The sequence below is a fragment of the Python bivittatus genome, unplaced genomic scaffold, assembly GCF_059951505.1.
Source record: "Python bivittatus isolate LINGU-HERP-01145 unplaced genomic scaffold, Pbiv_v1 ctg000070_np1212, whole genome shotgun sequence".
Taxonomy (NCBI): domain Eukaryota; kingdom Metazoa; phylum Chordata; class Lepidosauria; order Squamata; family Pythonidae; genus Python; species Python bivittatus.
In genome coordinates, this window is record NW_028277034.1 from 31,956,566 (window position 1) to 31,974,443 (window position 17,878).

Below are 17,878 nucleotides of genomic sequence, written 5' to 3' on the forward strand. Positions count from 1 at the left end.
CTATAAAAAACACTTCAATGAAAATGTTTGGCTTGAAGGGCCAAACCAGACCCACCAAAATAGCTTAACTTCTAAGGGACTTAAGTATCTTTTGCTTGTAGCTTTGCACATTTTCTTCCTTGGCGCTATTTTCAAGCAAAAATACTTTATGTGTTTGGAGTTTCAAATGAGTGTTTCAGTGTATTAATGAACCACACAATTTTTTCTCCAGAATTAGACAAATCATACTTATTTTACTAGAAACACTTGTATCAGTATTCAAAACAGTATTAACGCCCATTTTCATCTAAAAGCTTTAAAAATAGCACTAGGAGTCAAATTACAAATTAAATATTTTCAGATACCCAATACAGTTTTTAAGTTGTTTCCATTAATAAGCCAAAGTATGCACAGTGTACCAGGTTTGAAAGATCTGCAACTTTACAGAATTACTTCCATAATACACAACAAACAGATCATGCACTTAGTTCAAAATGTATTTGTAGGCGTTTACTCCTGTAATGCAAGCATAATTTGTGTAATTTCCTGCAGACAAATTCAAGTCCCACAACTGAAAAGGGATATAAACCCACAAAGTTTCAAAATGATTAACAAGGTGAACTGTGGCTTTTAAAGCCAGAATTGCACATAACTTTTCAGAAAGCAAGCCAATAATACGTAGCTTGTTCTGCTATTACACAACATGGTACATATCAAAACAATAGTCAGCATGCTATATTCTCCCAAAGGAACTCCTCAAATTCAAAGTATTTGAGATAGCAATTAACTTTACATTTCAGCAAATATGTAGCACAAACTACTTCTCAGTTTTGATTCTTACACTGACAAAGAAATAAAAAGACCTGCATAAATTAACTAAATTGGTATATTTATTTTGCTTATGCTTAAGCACAATTCTTTTAGCTATCAGCTGACATTACTGGATAGCACTGATCTACAATTATTCACCAATTAAAAAAGTCTTCTCAGAGAAAAAGCTTATTTGAACAGGTTATAGAGCTGATATATTAACCTTTACATACTGAAATATTCAATGCGTGGAGACTTCACAATCCATGATCCGTAACCATGCTGCTCCAAGTAGGATTTCAGCAAGTACTTTGCTCCTTGGTAAGATTCTGCCATAATCTAAGTGAAAAAATAATAAATTAATACTAAGGGTTGGTAAGAAATTTCAACCAGAAGCCTTTTCAAGAAACACTCTCTACTTCTGATATTCTGATTTTAATCGGGGTAGTAGAGGACTGCAACTATTCCCTAGGTCTTATATTGTGGTTTTTATAGTTTTGAATTTTTTGTGTTGCATTTTGCTTTAAATGGAGTTAGAGAAGAAGACCTGTATGCTACTTGTCAGTTGTGACTAGAGCAGCCCATACGCCCTGCGTAAGGAAATGAATGAACAATCTCAATAGGGAACAGAAAGTAGTAGTAAGCAGGACTGGGACTGATTACTACTTGGATGGGAGATATCAGGAAATCCTAGGGTTGTAGACTGGCCTATAGTTGCTAAGAATGAAGCTGAACTTGAATTTTACTTTTTACTTTGCACAATTTTTTGATGTAGTGGTTTGGGTGAATAGGAGAGAGCCTGTGAAGACCGTACAAGCAATACTAATTGGTTTCTTTTTCTATCTTAGCTTGAATAAATAACTGGAATTAAACACCTAAAGTATGGGCTATCACAAAGTTTACCTTTAGATGTCAAAAGAGGTATATACAGTGGGTCAAAAAAGTATTTAGTCAGCCACCAATTGTGCAAGTTCTCCCCACTTAAAAAGATGAGAGGCCTGTAATTTTCATCATAGGTATACCTCAACTATGAGAGACAAAGTGGGACAAAAAATCCAGAAAATCACATTGTCTGATTTTTAAAGAATTTATTTGCAAATCATGGTGGAAAATAAGTATTTGGTCAATATCAAAAGTTCATCTCAATACTTTGTTAAATATCCTTTGTTGGCAATGACAGAGGTCAAACGTTTTCTGTAAGTCTTCACAAGGTTTTCACACACTGTTGCTGGTATTTTGGCCCATTCCTCCATGCAGATCTCCTCTAGAGCAGTGATGTTTTGGGGCTGTCACTGGGCAACACGGACTTTCAACTCCCTCCAAAGGTTTTCCATGGGGTTGAGATCTGGAGACTGGCTAGGCCACTCCAGGACCTTGAAATGCTTCTTACGAACCCACTCCTTCGTTGCCCGGGCGGTGTGTTTGGGATCATTGTCATGCTGAAGACCCAGCCACGTTTCCTCTTCAATGCCCTTGCTGATGGAAGGAGGTGTTCACTCAAAATCTCACGATACATGGGCCCATTCATTCTTTCCTTTACACGGATCAGTCGTCCTGGTCCCTTTGCCGGAAAACAGCCCCAAAGCATGATGTTTCCACCCCCACGCTTCACAGTAGGTATGGTGTTCTTTGGATGCAACTCAGCATTCTCTCTCCTCCAAACATGACAAGTTGAGTTTAGACCAAAACGTTCTACTTTGGTTTCATCTGACCATATGACATTCTCCCAATCCTCTTCTGGATCATCCAAATGCTCTCTAGCAAACTTCAGACAGGCCCAGACATGTACTGGCTTAAGCAGGGGGACACATCTGACACTGCAGGATTTGAGTCCCTGGCAGCATAGTGTGTTACTGATGGTAGCCTTTGTTACTTTGGTCCCAGCTCTCTGCAGGTCATTCACTAGGTCCCCCCGTGTGGTTCTGGGATTTTTGCTCACCGTTCTTGTGATCATTTTGACCCCACAGGGTGAGATCTTGCATGGAGCCCCAGATCGAGGGAGATTATCAATGGTCTTGTATGTCTTCCACTTTCTAATTATTGCTCCCACAGTTGATTTCTTCACACCAAGCTGCTTGCCTATTGCAGATCCAGTGTTCCCAGCCTGGTGCAGGTCTACAATTTTGTTTCTGGTGTCCTTCAACAGCTCTTTGGTCTTGGCCATAGTGGAGTTTGGAGTGTGACTGTTTGAGGTTGTGGACAGGTGTCTTTTATACTGATAACAAGGTCAAACAGGTGCCATTACTACAGGTAACGAGTGGAGGACAGAGAAGCCTCTTAAATAAGTAGTTACAGGTCTGTGAGAGCCAGACATCTTGCTTGTTTGTAGGTGACCAAATACTTATTTTCCACCATGATTTGCAAATAAATTCTTTAAAAATCAGACAATGTGATTTTCTGGATTTTTTTCCCCATTTTGTCTCTCATAGTTGAGGTATACCTATGATGAAAATTACAGGCCTCTCTCATCTTTTTAAGTGGGAGAACTTGCACAATTGCTGGCTGACTAAATACTTTTTTGCCCCACTGTATAATATTCATTTTCTTCTCCATTTTGTGACAGACCCAATTATATGTCCTATTATACAAAAACCACATACAATATGGAATGGCTTCTCTTTACATATCCTAAATTATTTCTCAAAGTCACAATGAAACAGAGAGAATGTTTTCCACACCCTCAACAGCCTTTCTTCTTTTGTAACAAGTGGAAAAAGAAACAAGGGATAGAAAAGATGGAGCAGAAATTCTGAAAACAGTTATTAATTTCAAGAAGAGTGGCTTGTTTTTGACAATATGATTCCTACTTACAGACTAGACAGTATCAGAAAGTCACCCTGTGAAGCTAGACAAGAAACTGAAGATCTGGTTTCCAAAACTAAGAACATCAATGCACATCTATTTGTCCAACTGATCTAGAATAATGGCTGTTTTCCTTGCTATACTTAATTACACCAACTTAGCTCTGAAGTCACCATGAATACAATTCTAAATTAGAAATCATGACACCTATACTAGAGCAGAGTTATATTACCAAATGTTACCTTTGCTTCATGGTAAGTTGTTGCTTTAAGTAAATCCTCTCTCTTTGATTCTTTAACTACTAAGTTAAAGCGACTTAACATTGCAGCTTTGCAAAGACGACTTGCCATTGAAATACCACTTTTGAAGGGTGAACTAATTTTGAAAAAAATAGCAACAATCAGCTTACTCCAAGAAAAATTACCACTGGTTATCTAAGTAAAAATTTAAACTATCATTAGATAATAAAGTTGAAAGTTATTTTGAAAGAAGTTCCTATCCAAAGAACAAGTATACTTGTTCATATTTTATTTCAATGTACTTTTTTGTAACACTGACCTTTCAATGATTTTTCCATTTAATCCATCTATCACCTCCAGTGATAAGTCTCCTTGTGACCAATTCACACTAAGAGATCTATGGTCCAAGTCAACCTGTACAGGGTATGCAGCAGTTACCAAACTAATATGAGGTCTGTTCACAAGGTAGAACATGGGAAGTTTTTTAGTAAGTGCATCATCTATGCGCTGTTTGATAGCTATTTCTAATCCTCTTGTATCATGGCAGTTCGCATCCCCTAAAAAACATTGAGATTCATCCACAAATATTAAGAAGAGGATCAAGAAATTCATCTGAAAATTTGTTCTACTGATACGTACAACTGTCACTGTAATCAAGCTGAACTCCTATCAAATAGTCCAATAAGTAGACATTTATATTTATGTAGAACACTAAAATTTAAAGACACAGAAAACCACATACTGGCAATTAAATATATGTTTATTATTTCAGTCCTGATTAAAGTGATCTAAATAGTAGATCGTGTTGGAGATGCACTATAGTTTGACTACAACTTTGTGCCCTATAGCTGTCTCTTTATAAACATGGATCTCTTATCCCATTCATTATCAAGCAAGAATCAATTAGGCCAAGGACCATATATGAGTACATGTTGAAACTTGTATACTTAAGTTTTAAAATGATGATTTCATAGGATTCCAGCACTGCATTTTTGTATACCTTGTTTAGAAAGTCAAACAATTTATTAAGAGTTTATTAACTGAAAATAAACGTTGTGACAATGTAGCTTTTAAACACAGAACAATTCAATGTATTTGTCCTACAATAAACTTCTCTCTCATAATACATCTTTACAATATTGCACTGCTGAATTAGAAGTAATTTACTTACCAAGAATTATCATGCTAACATAAACTGGCTGAATAAAGTGACTTAGTAAGGCTCCTTGAACACCCAACACTTCCCACCTTGTCAGTTTATCACTGGTAGACATGCTGCTTATTGTGGCAATTTCCGCAGGACAAAAAACTGTGAGATAAACCTTGCCTTCAACAACCACGTGAAGACAAAGTTCTTCATCAGCTTCAAATGCAGACACAGAGTTTGGATTGAGGCGTCTACAACAAAGGATATCGTTCAGTTCTTACACATCCCAAACAGATACATAATAGAGAAATAAAAATGATAGTTTTAACAGGATGATTAAGAATCAACCTGCAAAATACTGAAATAGAAGCTAGACTGAAAACAGCAAAATGCTAAAAGGCAACGAAAAGACAAGAGAAGACAAGATAAAGTAGAGCACTACTCCTCCTCTTTGGAGAAGAGGACATGTGAGCTGCGAAGAGCAGAGCATAAGCTCGAGCCAGTTACACAAAAGACACAAGAAATGTGTCTTAACTCTAAATGCATTTAACATCTCTTGCATAAGAGGAACTTCATCCCTAGGGTAATGTTGGAACTGGCTAAACTTCTGAGAAATCCTGGTAAACTAATGAAGTGCCAGTCTAATCTTTTTTTTTCATTTTTTAATTATGTAGCTCCCATAGTGGATTATAGGAATGCTGTACAAATACTTTACTACAGTCATAGACCAGCTAAAAATGCTTTTACTGTATATTGTTTTTTCTTGTTTTTAAATTTTTGCCTTTTTAAAATATTTGTTTAAATTGTTTGTAAGCTGCCCAGAATCATACGAGATGGGTAGCTATATAAATTTGAATTATTAAACAAACAGAATGCAAACTGTGGAACAACCAAGCAAAAACCACAGTAAAACCTAATAATTACCAAACTGATGTGGTCCAAGTATGATGTATTTCACAAATAGTGAAACAAAACTTAGCCATCTTAACATAAATTGTACTGATGAGATAGTGAAAACTGGAAATAAAATAGATCTGGGTAGCCTGGGAAACTGGCTAGATGTGGTGTTATTAGCTGCAATTGGGTATCTTTGTAATGGGAGCAATACAGAAGAATAGGAGTTAATGTTTTAGTAACTCCTTTCACTACAGGGGCAAAGCCTTTGTTCAAATGGGATACCCTATAATTTCCCCTCAAAATTGGCTATTGGGCATTACATCTTGCCAGAATTAGGGCTCTTCTGAATTTGGGAGCTGCTATTTAGCTTAGATATCTAGCTGGCTTGAAAGAAATTAAATGACTGCCCTAAAACATATATTTGGGTATGACAGCCAAGTCTGAGTTTCCAAATCCTTGGCACACTGTTGAAAGGCTGCCTCTGCACAATTGTATCCCATAATCAGGACTGCATTAAGCACAAAACTATAGGATTTCAGTTTCTCATACAAAGCCCTACCCTAAGATTCTATATGGATAATAAACCTTGATTTCAACAAAGCATTTGACAAGAATTCTACAACATTCTACCTGGCAGACTAGTTGAGTATGGACTGAATGCATAGTTAGCTTGAAAACTGTAATCAAAGTTCCTAATCAGACAGGAATAGGGTGCCAGGATTCAGACATGGATCTTCTATTCTTCATATTTTTTATGAATTGGATAAAAAACTGAGAAAAGGCTTATCAAACTTGTAGAAAATCCCAGTTATTCTCCCTCCCTTCCCCACGTACTCTCAAGGAAATAAAATTCAAAATTTCAGAGGCAGCTTTATAATTCAATGCAAGGTTACACTTCTCCACAGACATGGATGTAAAGGAAAAGCCCCCTTAACCTGTGATCAGGTATACTCTTATCCTTTTTTGCAGTCATGGTGCAATGGCAATATCACTAGCGAAGATGGAAACATGATTATTACTATAGGAAAGAACTCTTTTGCCACCTTGAAGACAAACTTCCCTGGATGGGGATGGAGAAGTGGAAACAGTAATTTCTGCTCCTTTTTTAATCTATGAGAGTAAAAATCACTGCTTGTCACACACACAAAAAAATAAGAATGATTTTTGGGTCCAAAATTTCCAGAAGTTTCCCTACTTTATTTGTAAAGAGGGAAGTATGGGAAAAGAAAGTAGGTGAGAAACATAGAGGAATCATGTCACCAGAATTTCCCCCCCAATTCCCATTTCCTGATTACTAGGAAGAAACTAAAAATGGTACTTTATTAAAAAAAAAAAATTCTGAAAGAACAGAATGTGGGATTTTTAGAGACCTCTGCCCAAACCATGGCTCCAATCAAAGACAAGTGGATAGTGTTTAGAAATAGTGGCAATTCCCCATCTTCCAAGCAAAGAAGCAGCTTCTGGAAGTAGCCTCCATCTTGTCTTTGAAAACTATCAATAATATGCACCAGTTCAGCTGCCACTACACACAAGCAAGGGCTAAAAATGTATAGGTATTTGGCCAACTGTTTAGCTATCTGACCTTTACATAATCATGTTAGTCAAGTTAAACTAGATAAATTGTTGGCTTTGATAGTTTTAAATATATATTTTACTGAAATAGGGATGTATCCTTTTGACAAAGAACAAAGCTGTTAATATACATTAATATATAAAAAATAAGTTGTAAAAAGGTACTTTTATTTTTCAGATTTGCAATATTTCTGCCAAAAGATGGTGCTCAATGTAATAAAATAATGAAAAGAACCGTTAAAATATCTACTTATTCCCCTCTTAAAAAATGGTCTTTCAATAATTCAGGAATGGCCTATGTAATATCCAGCACCACCCATATAATTTTGTTGTTCAATGCTGTAGATTAATTTGATGCAAAACAGATATTTTATTGTACAGCAAGAATACCAGCCAGCGTGGTGTAACAAGGTGTCGGACAAGGAGCAGAGAGACACAGATTCTAATCCACTCTCAGCCATGAGAAGCCACTGGATAGCTTTTGAACAGTCACCTCTCTCAGCCCAACCTACCTCACAGGGTGGTTTGGGGGGGCCAAAATAGGAGGAGAGAGCACTATCTATGTCACTTTGGGCTCATAAACATAACAAGAGATTTAAATTTTATAAAAGTCTCAGAAATACATAAATAGTAAAAAAAATATAAGGGAAATCATGTACTATATTTTTATAAATTCTGCTTTACCTTTAGAAAAAAATACTTACAGCTTGGACTTTATCTGAGCAGATCCTTTTGGCAATTGATTCATGTAGAGAAGTATTTTTACATTTGGTTTTAATGCAAGCAGGTTTGATGTTGGTTCAGTACAAAATATGGATTTATCCATCATAGCAGGATTTTTACTGTAGTAAAGTAAAAGCTGTCTATAAAAATACCTTTAAAGAAACAATAATTCAGATATTAGATATAAAGTCTTTAAAAAATTCATATTAAATGCAATTGAATTTCTATGCACATCAACACTACAAAACAATTACACAAATGTAATTAGGGGGGAAAATGCATCATTATACACTTACCTAAGTAGAGAGCGCCTTGCAGTAACAACTGCATGACTATCATGCAACACTCTTCCATCAGGATGACTGCATTGGCTATAGTTAAATTCACCTGTTCCAATAGCTACCACCTCATACTGTCTAGCTATGGGGGGAAAAAAAGTAATTTTTTGTGTTCAGGCTGAAAAGACTGCCAACCTCTCAACAGCTATTATTTGTGAGGACCATGCCTACCTCTTTCAATTATGAAAGCAGCTAATGAACTGCTACAACTCTGGTACTCTGGATACTTAGCCATCAAATTATCGAATGTTTCTCTGACAACTTGAGAAATTTTTCCATGTGCAAGATGCTGCCCCTCTAGTAAAATATTAAAAAAAAGAAAGCAAGATAGATATTTTAGCTATACTGATGTAACTGCTCAAGAAAAAAGAGAACATGAAAGTTTGCATTCTTCAGTGCATAAATAGGATAACTTGAGAGTGAAAATCATTTTCTTGAAATCTGTAGGACTCCAGCTACTTATCTTGATAATAGCAAAGTAAAATTGTACTTAGAACACACAACTAGTTACAGAAAATTTTACATATTATGAAGCCAGTGATCTTTATCTCTCTATCAAAGAATAATGGCCATTTTAGACATTTGAACTACAGGTGGTCCTCACTTAACAACCACTCCTTCAGTGACCAAATTTACAATGGTGCTGAAAAAGTGAGTTATAACTGCTCCTAGTACTTAAGTTGGTCACAGCATCCCCACAGTTATGTGATTGTAATTGGGTGCCTGGCTCACAATTATGACGTTGCAGGTTCCCACAGTCCATGATCGCTATTTGTGACCTTCTTGGATATATTATTGCTCCTTCTAGCTCCTAATGCAAATTTCCCTGCCAGAGTCACCAAAGCTGTCTGAGTCTCAAACCAGGAACCCATTTTATCCTTGAACCATATAATCATAGGGTTAGAAAGGACCCTGAAGGTCTAGACTAGCACCCTGCCCAGGACAGAAATCCTCAGACCATTCCTGACAAATGGCTGTCCAACTTTTGTTTGAAAACCTCCAGTGACGGGGTACCCATGATTCCAGGAGGCAGGCTGAAAAAAAAGTGGCAAATTGCAAACCAGACTTATTTCAACAAGAGGGGATCTAGAGAGGGTTTCTTAACTAGGTTTCATATAACCAATCTTAAGGCTAAATAATACAGTTCCTTCCTCTAGTGAAACATAACCTCTCTCTGTGCCCAATCAACCAGATCTTCCATGGCTATCTTAATTAACTATGAAGGGCAAGGGTCAAGTGAGCATTAAGTTGGTCTCACACTACCACACAGTCCTGGTCAGGTCCCTCAGATGCAGAAACTGAAATTTATCTACAACACAGACAAGCAGACATTTATCAGACTGGTAATTCAATGCTGTAACAGTTACATAACTTTATCAATAAAACTGATACACACCCAAATTAATTCATATAGTTTAAGAGAAAGACAGAACATTCCTACCATAATGAATCTTTGAAATATAGCCAGATTCAGTTGTTATTTGAGGTTCAGCTGCAAGTATGGTTTCAGCAAAGTTTCTGATAGGACCTGCAAACATAGTAGCAATTCTGAAGATAAAACCCTTTCCCACTAATAAGTTGAAATGCTATCCACTCATCCTTGAGTCACCCCACCCAAAAATCTATGCGGGTATGAAATTTTCTATCCTCATTGCTACTCCCTATCCTGACTATACTGACCCTGTTCCCAGTTAATTCAATCAAATGACTTCCTTCCAAGGTAACGGATAACAAAACCTAGGAGATTTTGGGGTTTTCTTGGATGGCAGCAGAATAAAGTGGAAATCAGCATTTTAACCTCATGTACTTAAGAGCAATTTAAGACAGCTTCACTCCTGGGCTATGGATGAGACAATGATAACATCATGTTGACAGAAGAAAAAATTGTTGCCAAGGTATGTTTGTGCCATGATTAGATGCCAGTGGAAAAAGACCCTTATAAATGAATGTCACATGTTGCTTAAGACAGCTGCTTCTGCATAGGGTTAGATCTAGGACTCCTTACAATTTGATATATATTTCTCTTCATCTAAACCTATATGCTAGGGAAATTGAGTGGGTTCTCCCGCATATTATGTTGTTTAAATAGTTTTTGTTTTTAATGTTTTCTTCTTTATTTTTGTTGGGGGGCTTTTTTTGGTTTGTTTTGTGTTTTTTAACTTAGTACACCACTCAGAGTCACATATGTGAGATAGGTAGCTATACAAATTTACCAAACAAACAAACAAACAATCTAAAGAAAATGCTACACACAATATTAAATCTATTAAAACTTCCTTATTTTACATTTGATAATGTAAAATAAAGTAAATATTGTGTCCAATAATGTAGAACCTGGCCCTCCAAAGATAGAAAAAAATATTACATCTACCTTTTTCTCCAGAACCCCTAGCACTAAGTTCCAAATATAAGGAATAACGCTTACTAGACAGTTTGGGTGATATTACTTCCATCATTCAAATTCCAATAGCGCAGAGACAATATTCACTTATGTATCACTGTAAAACTTTACCTGGGTTTTCCAGAGCTTTTGGTTCTGCCTCTTCCAACTGCAGAAGTTCATCAAGAGCAAGTTTTGCTGCATTTGACTTTGATTCCTTTTTGTTTTGGCCCAATCCAGTCTTATACTGAATGCCATCAACTACAGCACAAAAAGCAAAGTAAGGTCCCAAGAGATTTCCTTCAAAATGCAAAAAGGAAAGCAAACGTTTATATTTAGTTTTATAAAAATAAAGACATTTTACTAATCTCAAACTCCAGTATATCTAGATTTATGAAAAACTAAAACTAAAAATTATGATTCTGAAACACAACAGTGCTTCCATAATTTTCTGTCCTCATCCAAAATGCAACTATCCTGTCAATTGAAGTACATTTTGTTTAAATATTCCAAAGTAGACTGTTCAATTATTTGACACCACCAAGTAAAATCCTCTTCCTGATAAATGGGTGAAGTTAGCATCCTTTCACCAGTTCTTAGCATCATGTGTTACATCAGATTTCTAAATAAGGGAATAGAATATTAGATTTCAGCTAGACAAAGATAAGAGGCACCTCAACAATCATATTCAAGTGTGGTTTGGAAGCAATATCTTAGTAAAATACCAGAATAGCAGCAAAATCTGACTTATTTTCCAACAACTAAAATAAGCCTGTAGAACAAAGCTAAACTTGACAGATGGCATTTAGAACAGCCATTACAGTTCTCAGATATAGTATACCAGGATTTCTGAGTTTTGGAAAAGATTTGCTTTCAGAGTGACTTTCTTCAGCCTGACTCAGAAAATACATTAACAAGGGTTGGTTAACTCAAGAGTGCCTCAGTAGTAATTGGGGTCAATGGTTATTTTCTTTTGTTGGAAATTTAAGAAATGCAATACGTATTAAAACCTTGCAGAAGCTTAAGGCACCTCTCGTCTTCCCCTTACAAGTGGGCAGATTTTTCTCCATTTGGAGTGGTTAAGGCACTAGACTAGAAAGAAACTGGAAGACCATAATAATGAACATGTTATTACTAAAATATATAAACTTTTACTGAAGTTGGAAGCTGAAGATGAACAAGTTAAAGAACATATGATAAAATGGGTTAAGATCTTTGGGTATAATATACAAATGGAACAATGGGAGAATATGAGGATGAAAGGATTGAAATTTACATTGTGTTATAATCTTAAAGAGAATGTTTATAAAATGATGTATCATTGGTATTTGTCAGCAGAAAAATTATCTAAAATGTATAAAGGCACTTCAAATGTATGTTGGAAATGTGGTCCGCGGCCATTTTTCCGCCCTGCCGCATGGTCAGCGGCCGTTTTTCCGCCCCTGACGCATGGTCTACAGACACCGGAACGGATTAACGGTAATTACATTGAACCTTATGGGAAAATTTACTTCGACTTGCGACCAACTCGACTCGCGATCAGAGTCACGGAACGGATTAAGTTCATAAGTAGAGGTACCACTGTATTTTTTAAAAAAACAGAAACTGGAAGACCATGAGCTCTAGTCCTCCCTTATGTATGGCAGCTAACTGGATGACTTTGGGCCAGCCTTTAGCCCAGCCCACCTCGGAGTAGTAGTTGTGTGTATGGGGGGGAAAGAAACAGGAGCATACTGTACAACATTCTGAGTTGTACAAATAAAGATTGGATATAACTTTAATATAAATTTCTACCCTTGGAAAAGGGCCAAAAAGGGCCACAAATTGGAGCCATCATGACATCACTGGCTAACCTCCTTTTATGCTAATGCATAAGTTGCCCACCAGTGCGCCAAACAAGCTTTTTTTGGTTTGCTAGTTTCTTGTGCTACTGAGGAAAAACCATGAGACCTAACAAGCTGTATATTCTGATATGAAGTTTATTTACAATAAACTAGGGTTCCCTAGAACTATGGCTTATTTTTGTGATGTACATAATATATATTTCAACATCTGCCTATTAGAACAGTACAGATAACTTACAATTAAAAAAATACCTGTTGCCACAGTTTCCTTTAATTCAAGCTGTACACGCTGCATTTGTGCAAACTGATGCAAAGCTGAGACTGGGTTGATCTCCCCTCGTTTATATTTTGTAATAAATTCCTTTGGAATTTTCTTGGGAGGAAGTGAAGTAATTGGAACTATAGGCACTGTTTTAGAATACTGATAGTCATGACCTAAAGTGCATTGGTAAACAGCAGGAAAAAAAAACATGAATCACAGCATTTACTTGATCTGAAACATAGTAACTCCCTTCATTGTTGTTATTTACATTTCCTCTCTTCCAAAAATCCCTCTTTAGAATCAATTTATGTATGAGAATTTTTTCTGCTTTTATCTTATTTTATTCTCAATTCATCCTTTTAAAAGAGCCTATAGAAGGGAGGATGGAAGTTTTAAGTTATTAAAAATAGTATAAGGTTATCAAGACAAATACTATATGAGAAAATCAGTAACTAGTAAAGAAGTAGTTCAGATTATATAATTGTCTGTACAGCATAATGAAATCCTTGAGATATTCTGAAATATAAATGTATTAACCTGTATAATTGGAGCAACATCCAAAAACAATCAGGTAAGATGTCATCTAATTATACCAACCTAAACTAAGTCTCTGAAAGATCTGGCTTCACCATCTTCTGAAAGACAATCACTGTTGGAACAAGTCTCATCTCAAAAGGTAACAACACTGGATACTGGGTTCAAATATCACATTGATCCATTTGATTTAGTTTAGGTTAGCATGCTGTAAAACCCAGTCATTATACAATTTTATTTATTTATTAGGCTTATAGGTTGGTCCAGTCATTGCAGACTTTAAATGTACATACCAACTTCAATCAGATTAAAATATACGTATAGTAAAGACCAAAATACCTCAGGCAGTACAACAATTCATATAAGGCATACCCCTTCCAGAGGAGGAAGCTATCTTATCAATCTCAAAAGTTACGCTGGAAGAGGCAAGTCTTTATACAGTATATAAAGAAATTCAGAAGTGGGACATAGAAGCAATGCTGTTCAAAGATGTAGATGACAATTTAGACATACGTATTTGATAGTTTATAGCATAATTGGTTAACTGATCTATTGCCTAAGTGTGTTATACAATTTCAACCTATTATGGTTTATTCAATAAATCATGTTGAAACAAACCACAGCTTAGAGTGGTATATGAAATTATTGAACAGCGAAGACTTATTTTTGTTTACTGGAATTATTTAGAACATATGAATAAGCTGGTCAATGATAGGTTATAGAACAAGAAATTTCTTTTATTCCCCTGCAGTGACTTGTCAAAATAAAATATTTGTATCAAAATTTCAAAGATAATGGATTAAAGTTCAGGGAACAATTTATGGCTCTATATTAATCAATCTTTTAGTTTTAAAAAGTGAAGTGAAATATGCACAATACTGAAAGATGTAGCAAAATGTTTTTTAAAAGCAGTTGATAAATTAGCTAGACGATTAAATTAATTCTCATGTCTTGCTCAGCATTTAGTCATCTGACTGACAACAGCACTATTGTCTTTGTCAAATTTTGCATCCATAACTTAGAGGTTCATGGTAGACAAAGATCATAAAAAGCCTATTACTCCAGATAACCTGTCTGGTGATGATCCAGATGTACATAGTGTCCTCCTGGCAAAATACACTAAAAGAAATCTCTCCACTCAAATTTCTTAAAAACTGAGGATGTACCAACAACCTGAACTGGTCTGGCTGATAAGGCATGATAATGTTGCCACAAGGAGGAATTCTTGCTTCCCTCTGCTTCCATTACAGTCTGCAACCTAGTCTACAAGCAACTAGTAACTGATTAATAGAGTGTCCGGCAGAGGGAAGCAGCAGAAAAACACAAATATTAATCCTCTTCACTTTATTGCAGGAGCTTGGTAACTCAAGGAATAGTTTGGGAAATCCTGAATGCTGAGTCTAGGAAAAAGACTGGCAGAACATTTAAAGGTACAGTCATCAGCTGTGCTATCCACTTGAGCTCATCTTCACTTTCAAGACAGTCAAGCCTCATAAACATGTATTGATAAAATGCCAAAAGACCAAGAAAAATTAAATGGAACCTGGGGGACACTGTATTTTTAAGTACTTTCTGTGACCAAAACTACTACCAGAAAGAACACTACAATCTAATTCATCCATCTTATTGTTTTATCGCAGTCTGTTAGAAAAAAAGTTTGATAGTTCAAACAGTTACGCAAAACATTTGCCAAGCTGTATCACTGATTGATGTCAGATGGATAGGTCAATATTTGTAGAAATCTGTTAATAAATACTATGTTTGCAACATATGACATGAAAGCAACTGCTACCAAATCTAATAACCATACTGGTAAATATATATCCAAATTACCAACTGTACAGACTGAAAATGTAGATCTCACAACAGTACAAGCCCTTGTAACTAATGTGTAACATGAAAGTTGCATTGAAAATACTAAATGTAATTGCATAGGGCTGTCTATCTCATCATTTTCTAAAAGATCTTCTAAATGTGAATACAATAATAATAGCAAACTACTAGGTCATTGTGAAGCTATTCAGCAACCATTATACTGCTAATCAAACTTTGAAGAAATTCTGGGAAGAGAAGCATGGAAAAGAAAATATACTTTTACTGTCAGGAAAAAACAGGTGGAACAGAGTTACGTCTTTTCAGATCTTTCTGTGCTAAAATAACGACCAGCAGTGTGCTAAAACAGATGATTCTGTGTCCTACCAGCATTCAAAGTCATATTTTTCGCAGTACGTTTTGCATCCAAAGACAAGTAACATTCAATCCGCTTCTACCAATTTCAGTGGCCATCAAGAAAATTGGGGATATGATCTGTCTCTCAAATACTCTTGACATACCCAATTTCATTAAAAAACTAAGGTTTTGTCTTATCATCTGTACACTAAACCAAAGGAAATATAGTAAAGTAACTGTTTTCTGACAGATCTGAAATTTGTTCTCATCCAGTTCATCTGCCAGCACACCTTTTACATCCTAATCCGAGAGGACATCATTTATCAGGAGGAAATATCTACTGCTCTCAATAAAATTCTGGCTATATGTCCTGCACATCTGGAAACAGCTGTGATGAGACACTGCTGAGTACCACGCCAAAGAAAACATTTGTAGCACAGACTTAAAACTGGTCAGCGGCAGAGAACATATTGTCTTTTACATGGTAGAAGGGATACTGCAACACTTGACAGTTGCCACCACGATCCAAAGCATTCCATCAAGAACAATATCTTATGAAGAAAGCTATAAGGCTTTCAGCCCAATTAAGGTTTTTTAAAAAGCCAAAAACCATGAAATATACACATTGCCAAGTAAAAAAATCTCTTGCTTCAGGAGAACTGACCTAAAACAGAACAATTAGGAAATAGGCCCATGCAGTGTGAGAAATGATTCTTGCCCATAAATTCACCCTTAAGTAAAAAAGAGTGGCTGGAACAAGTCTGAAGACTCAAAGTGACTGTACAGATTTGATCTGACAATGAAATTGGAAGTATCCCAATACTGATCTCAGTAGAAATGAGAAAAATAGTGGATAGTTTTCCACTACTGTAGTTGTATACTGCAACTACATCTTGCTTTGCTCTCTACTACTGAACATTATTTCCAACATTCTAGTATTTTTCTCTTAATACCATGTTTTTGCTTTCCTTTAATGTTCTGTTCAAAGCTCATAAAATAGGATAGATTTAATTTTTTCACATTAAACATAGCTCCAATACTTGTTCAGTCTATAGACGCTAAGCTGAACATACCAATTAAAGCTATATTTATTTCCATTAAAAATGCAGGAAAGTCATTTCTACTGTAGGTTAACAGCTCTACAGCATTAATGTAAATCAAGTAATGCTAACAAAGAATGTCAATATACTATTTTTGCTATGGTTGCATAATTAAAGGTTGGAAAGGGATCACTTTTGCAAATTATTACTTTTCAAATCAGATGCTTCTGTAGAGCAAAGCTATCCAGTTTTGCAAAAATGTTATTAAAGGGATAAAAAATCAAGAATACTTTTAGTCATAACCAAGTTAGTCCATTACAGCAAAAGCAACCAGGTCCCATTGCATTTAAATACCAACACCTGTATTATGGTATTACCTTTCAGGGATGAGAATCCACCATCCAAAGACAGGATCAAGCACATATCCATTGTTTAATCATAGTCCTAGCTCAGATAAAAGACATTTCCTAGATTGTTGTCTATAGAAACTCATGCCTTAAATAGTACCAAACTCCTGATTCTTCAATGTTGCTAAACAACAACAACAACAACAGGGAAAGCCATCATTCAAAACAAATACCTGTAACAGGGGTCACCTTAGATGCCATGCTTGAGACACTGGACGTTTCTGGGATTAAAAACATTGGTTTAGCATTCTCCGCTTGCGGAAACAAACTACTGTGAGCGGAAGACTGGACTGGTTGGGGTGGCTGAGCAGGCAAGTTCTTCTTCAACATCTGAGCAAAACTTGGCACTCTTGAAACCTGAGGCCAGTCATTTGCCATTTTTTCCCACCTAAAACAAAGTCGAAACAAAGAGCATTACTGATCAGCACCGTATTCTGGAGTCAGTAAGGAGGCCTGCCGTGCGCCCTACACGCAGATGAGAGGGGAAGAGGGGCTGGCGGAGGAAACGTGCTGCCCTTCGGAAACGAAGGAGGCCGCTATCCCTCAGCCCACCCAACGAACTCCAACGGAGCCTCCGCCTTCAGGAGAAACCACACCAAGCCGAAAAGAAAGCGCGCGTCGCGCGTGACCGAACCTCGCGGGGGTTCTAGAATCCCACGCGGGAAAGGCCGACTCCGCCCGCCTCCAAGGGTGCCGGTCACGTGATTAACACTTCGCCTCCTCCGCCCGACTTTT

At 36.4% G+C, this 17,878-nt stretch overlaps 1 protein-coding gene across 2 annotated transcripts; it reads right to left on the reverse strand.

Annotated features, from left to right (window-relative positions):
- Positions 1 to 508: 508 nt before the first annotated feature.
- Positions 509 to 17,521, reverse strand: ADAD1 (adenosine deaminase domain containing 1). Of its 2 annotated transcripts, none has more exons than XM_088133263.1 (11): positions 17,317 to 17,521; positions 12,984 to 13,166; positions 11,020 to 11,187; positions 9,949 to 10,035; positions 8,679 to 8,804; positions 8,466 to 8,589; positions 8,151 to 8,321; positions 5,002 to 5,228; positions 4,150 to 4,387; positions 3,834 to 3,966; positions 509 to 1,128 (listed from the first exon to the last, which is right to left on the reverse strand). In XM_088133263.1, exons 1-11 carry the CDS (start codon positions 17,519 to 17,521, stop codon positions 1,015 to 1,017), a joined length of 1,776 nt encoding a protein of 591 aa, XP_087989389.1. In that variant the 3' UTR covers positions 509 to 1,014. The 2 variants fall into 2 exon arrangements, with proteins under 2 accessions (XP_087989389.1, XP_087989390.1); XM_088133264.1 differs by having other exon boundaries at positions 8,466 to 8,585; positions 8,675 to 8,804; positions 17,311 to 17,521.
- Positions 17,522 to 17,878: the final 357 nt, after the last annotated feature.

What these genes read in the sequence shown, in the direction of transcription:
- ADAD1 (XM_088133264.1), bottom strand. Translation starts at nt 17,521, where the DNA reads ATGGCAAATGACTGGCCTCAGGTTTCAAGAGTGCCAAGTTTTGCTCAG. An exon ending in AAAGGAAACTGTGGCAACAG is followed by an intron (nt 11,188 to 12,983) that starts GTATTTTTTTAA and finishes TGCATTTTGAAG; the next exon opens with GAAATCTCTTGGGACCTTAC. An exon ending in TGTTAGCATGATAATTCTTG is followed by an intron (nt 4,388 to 5,001) that starts GTAAGTAAATTA and finishes AATGTTTTTTAG; the next exon opens with GGGATGCGAACTGCCATGAT.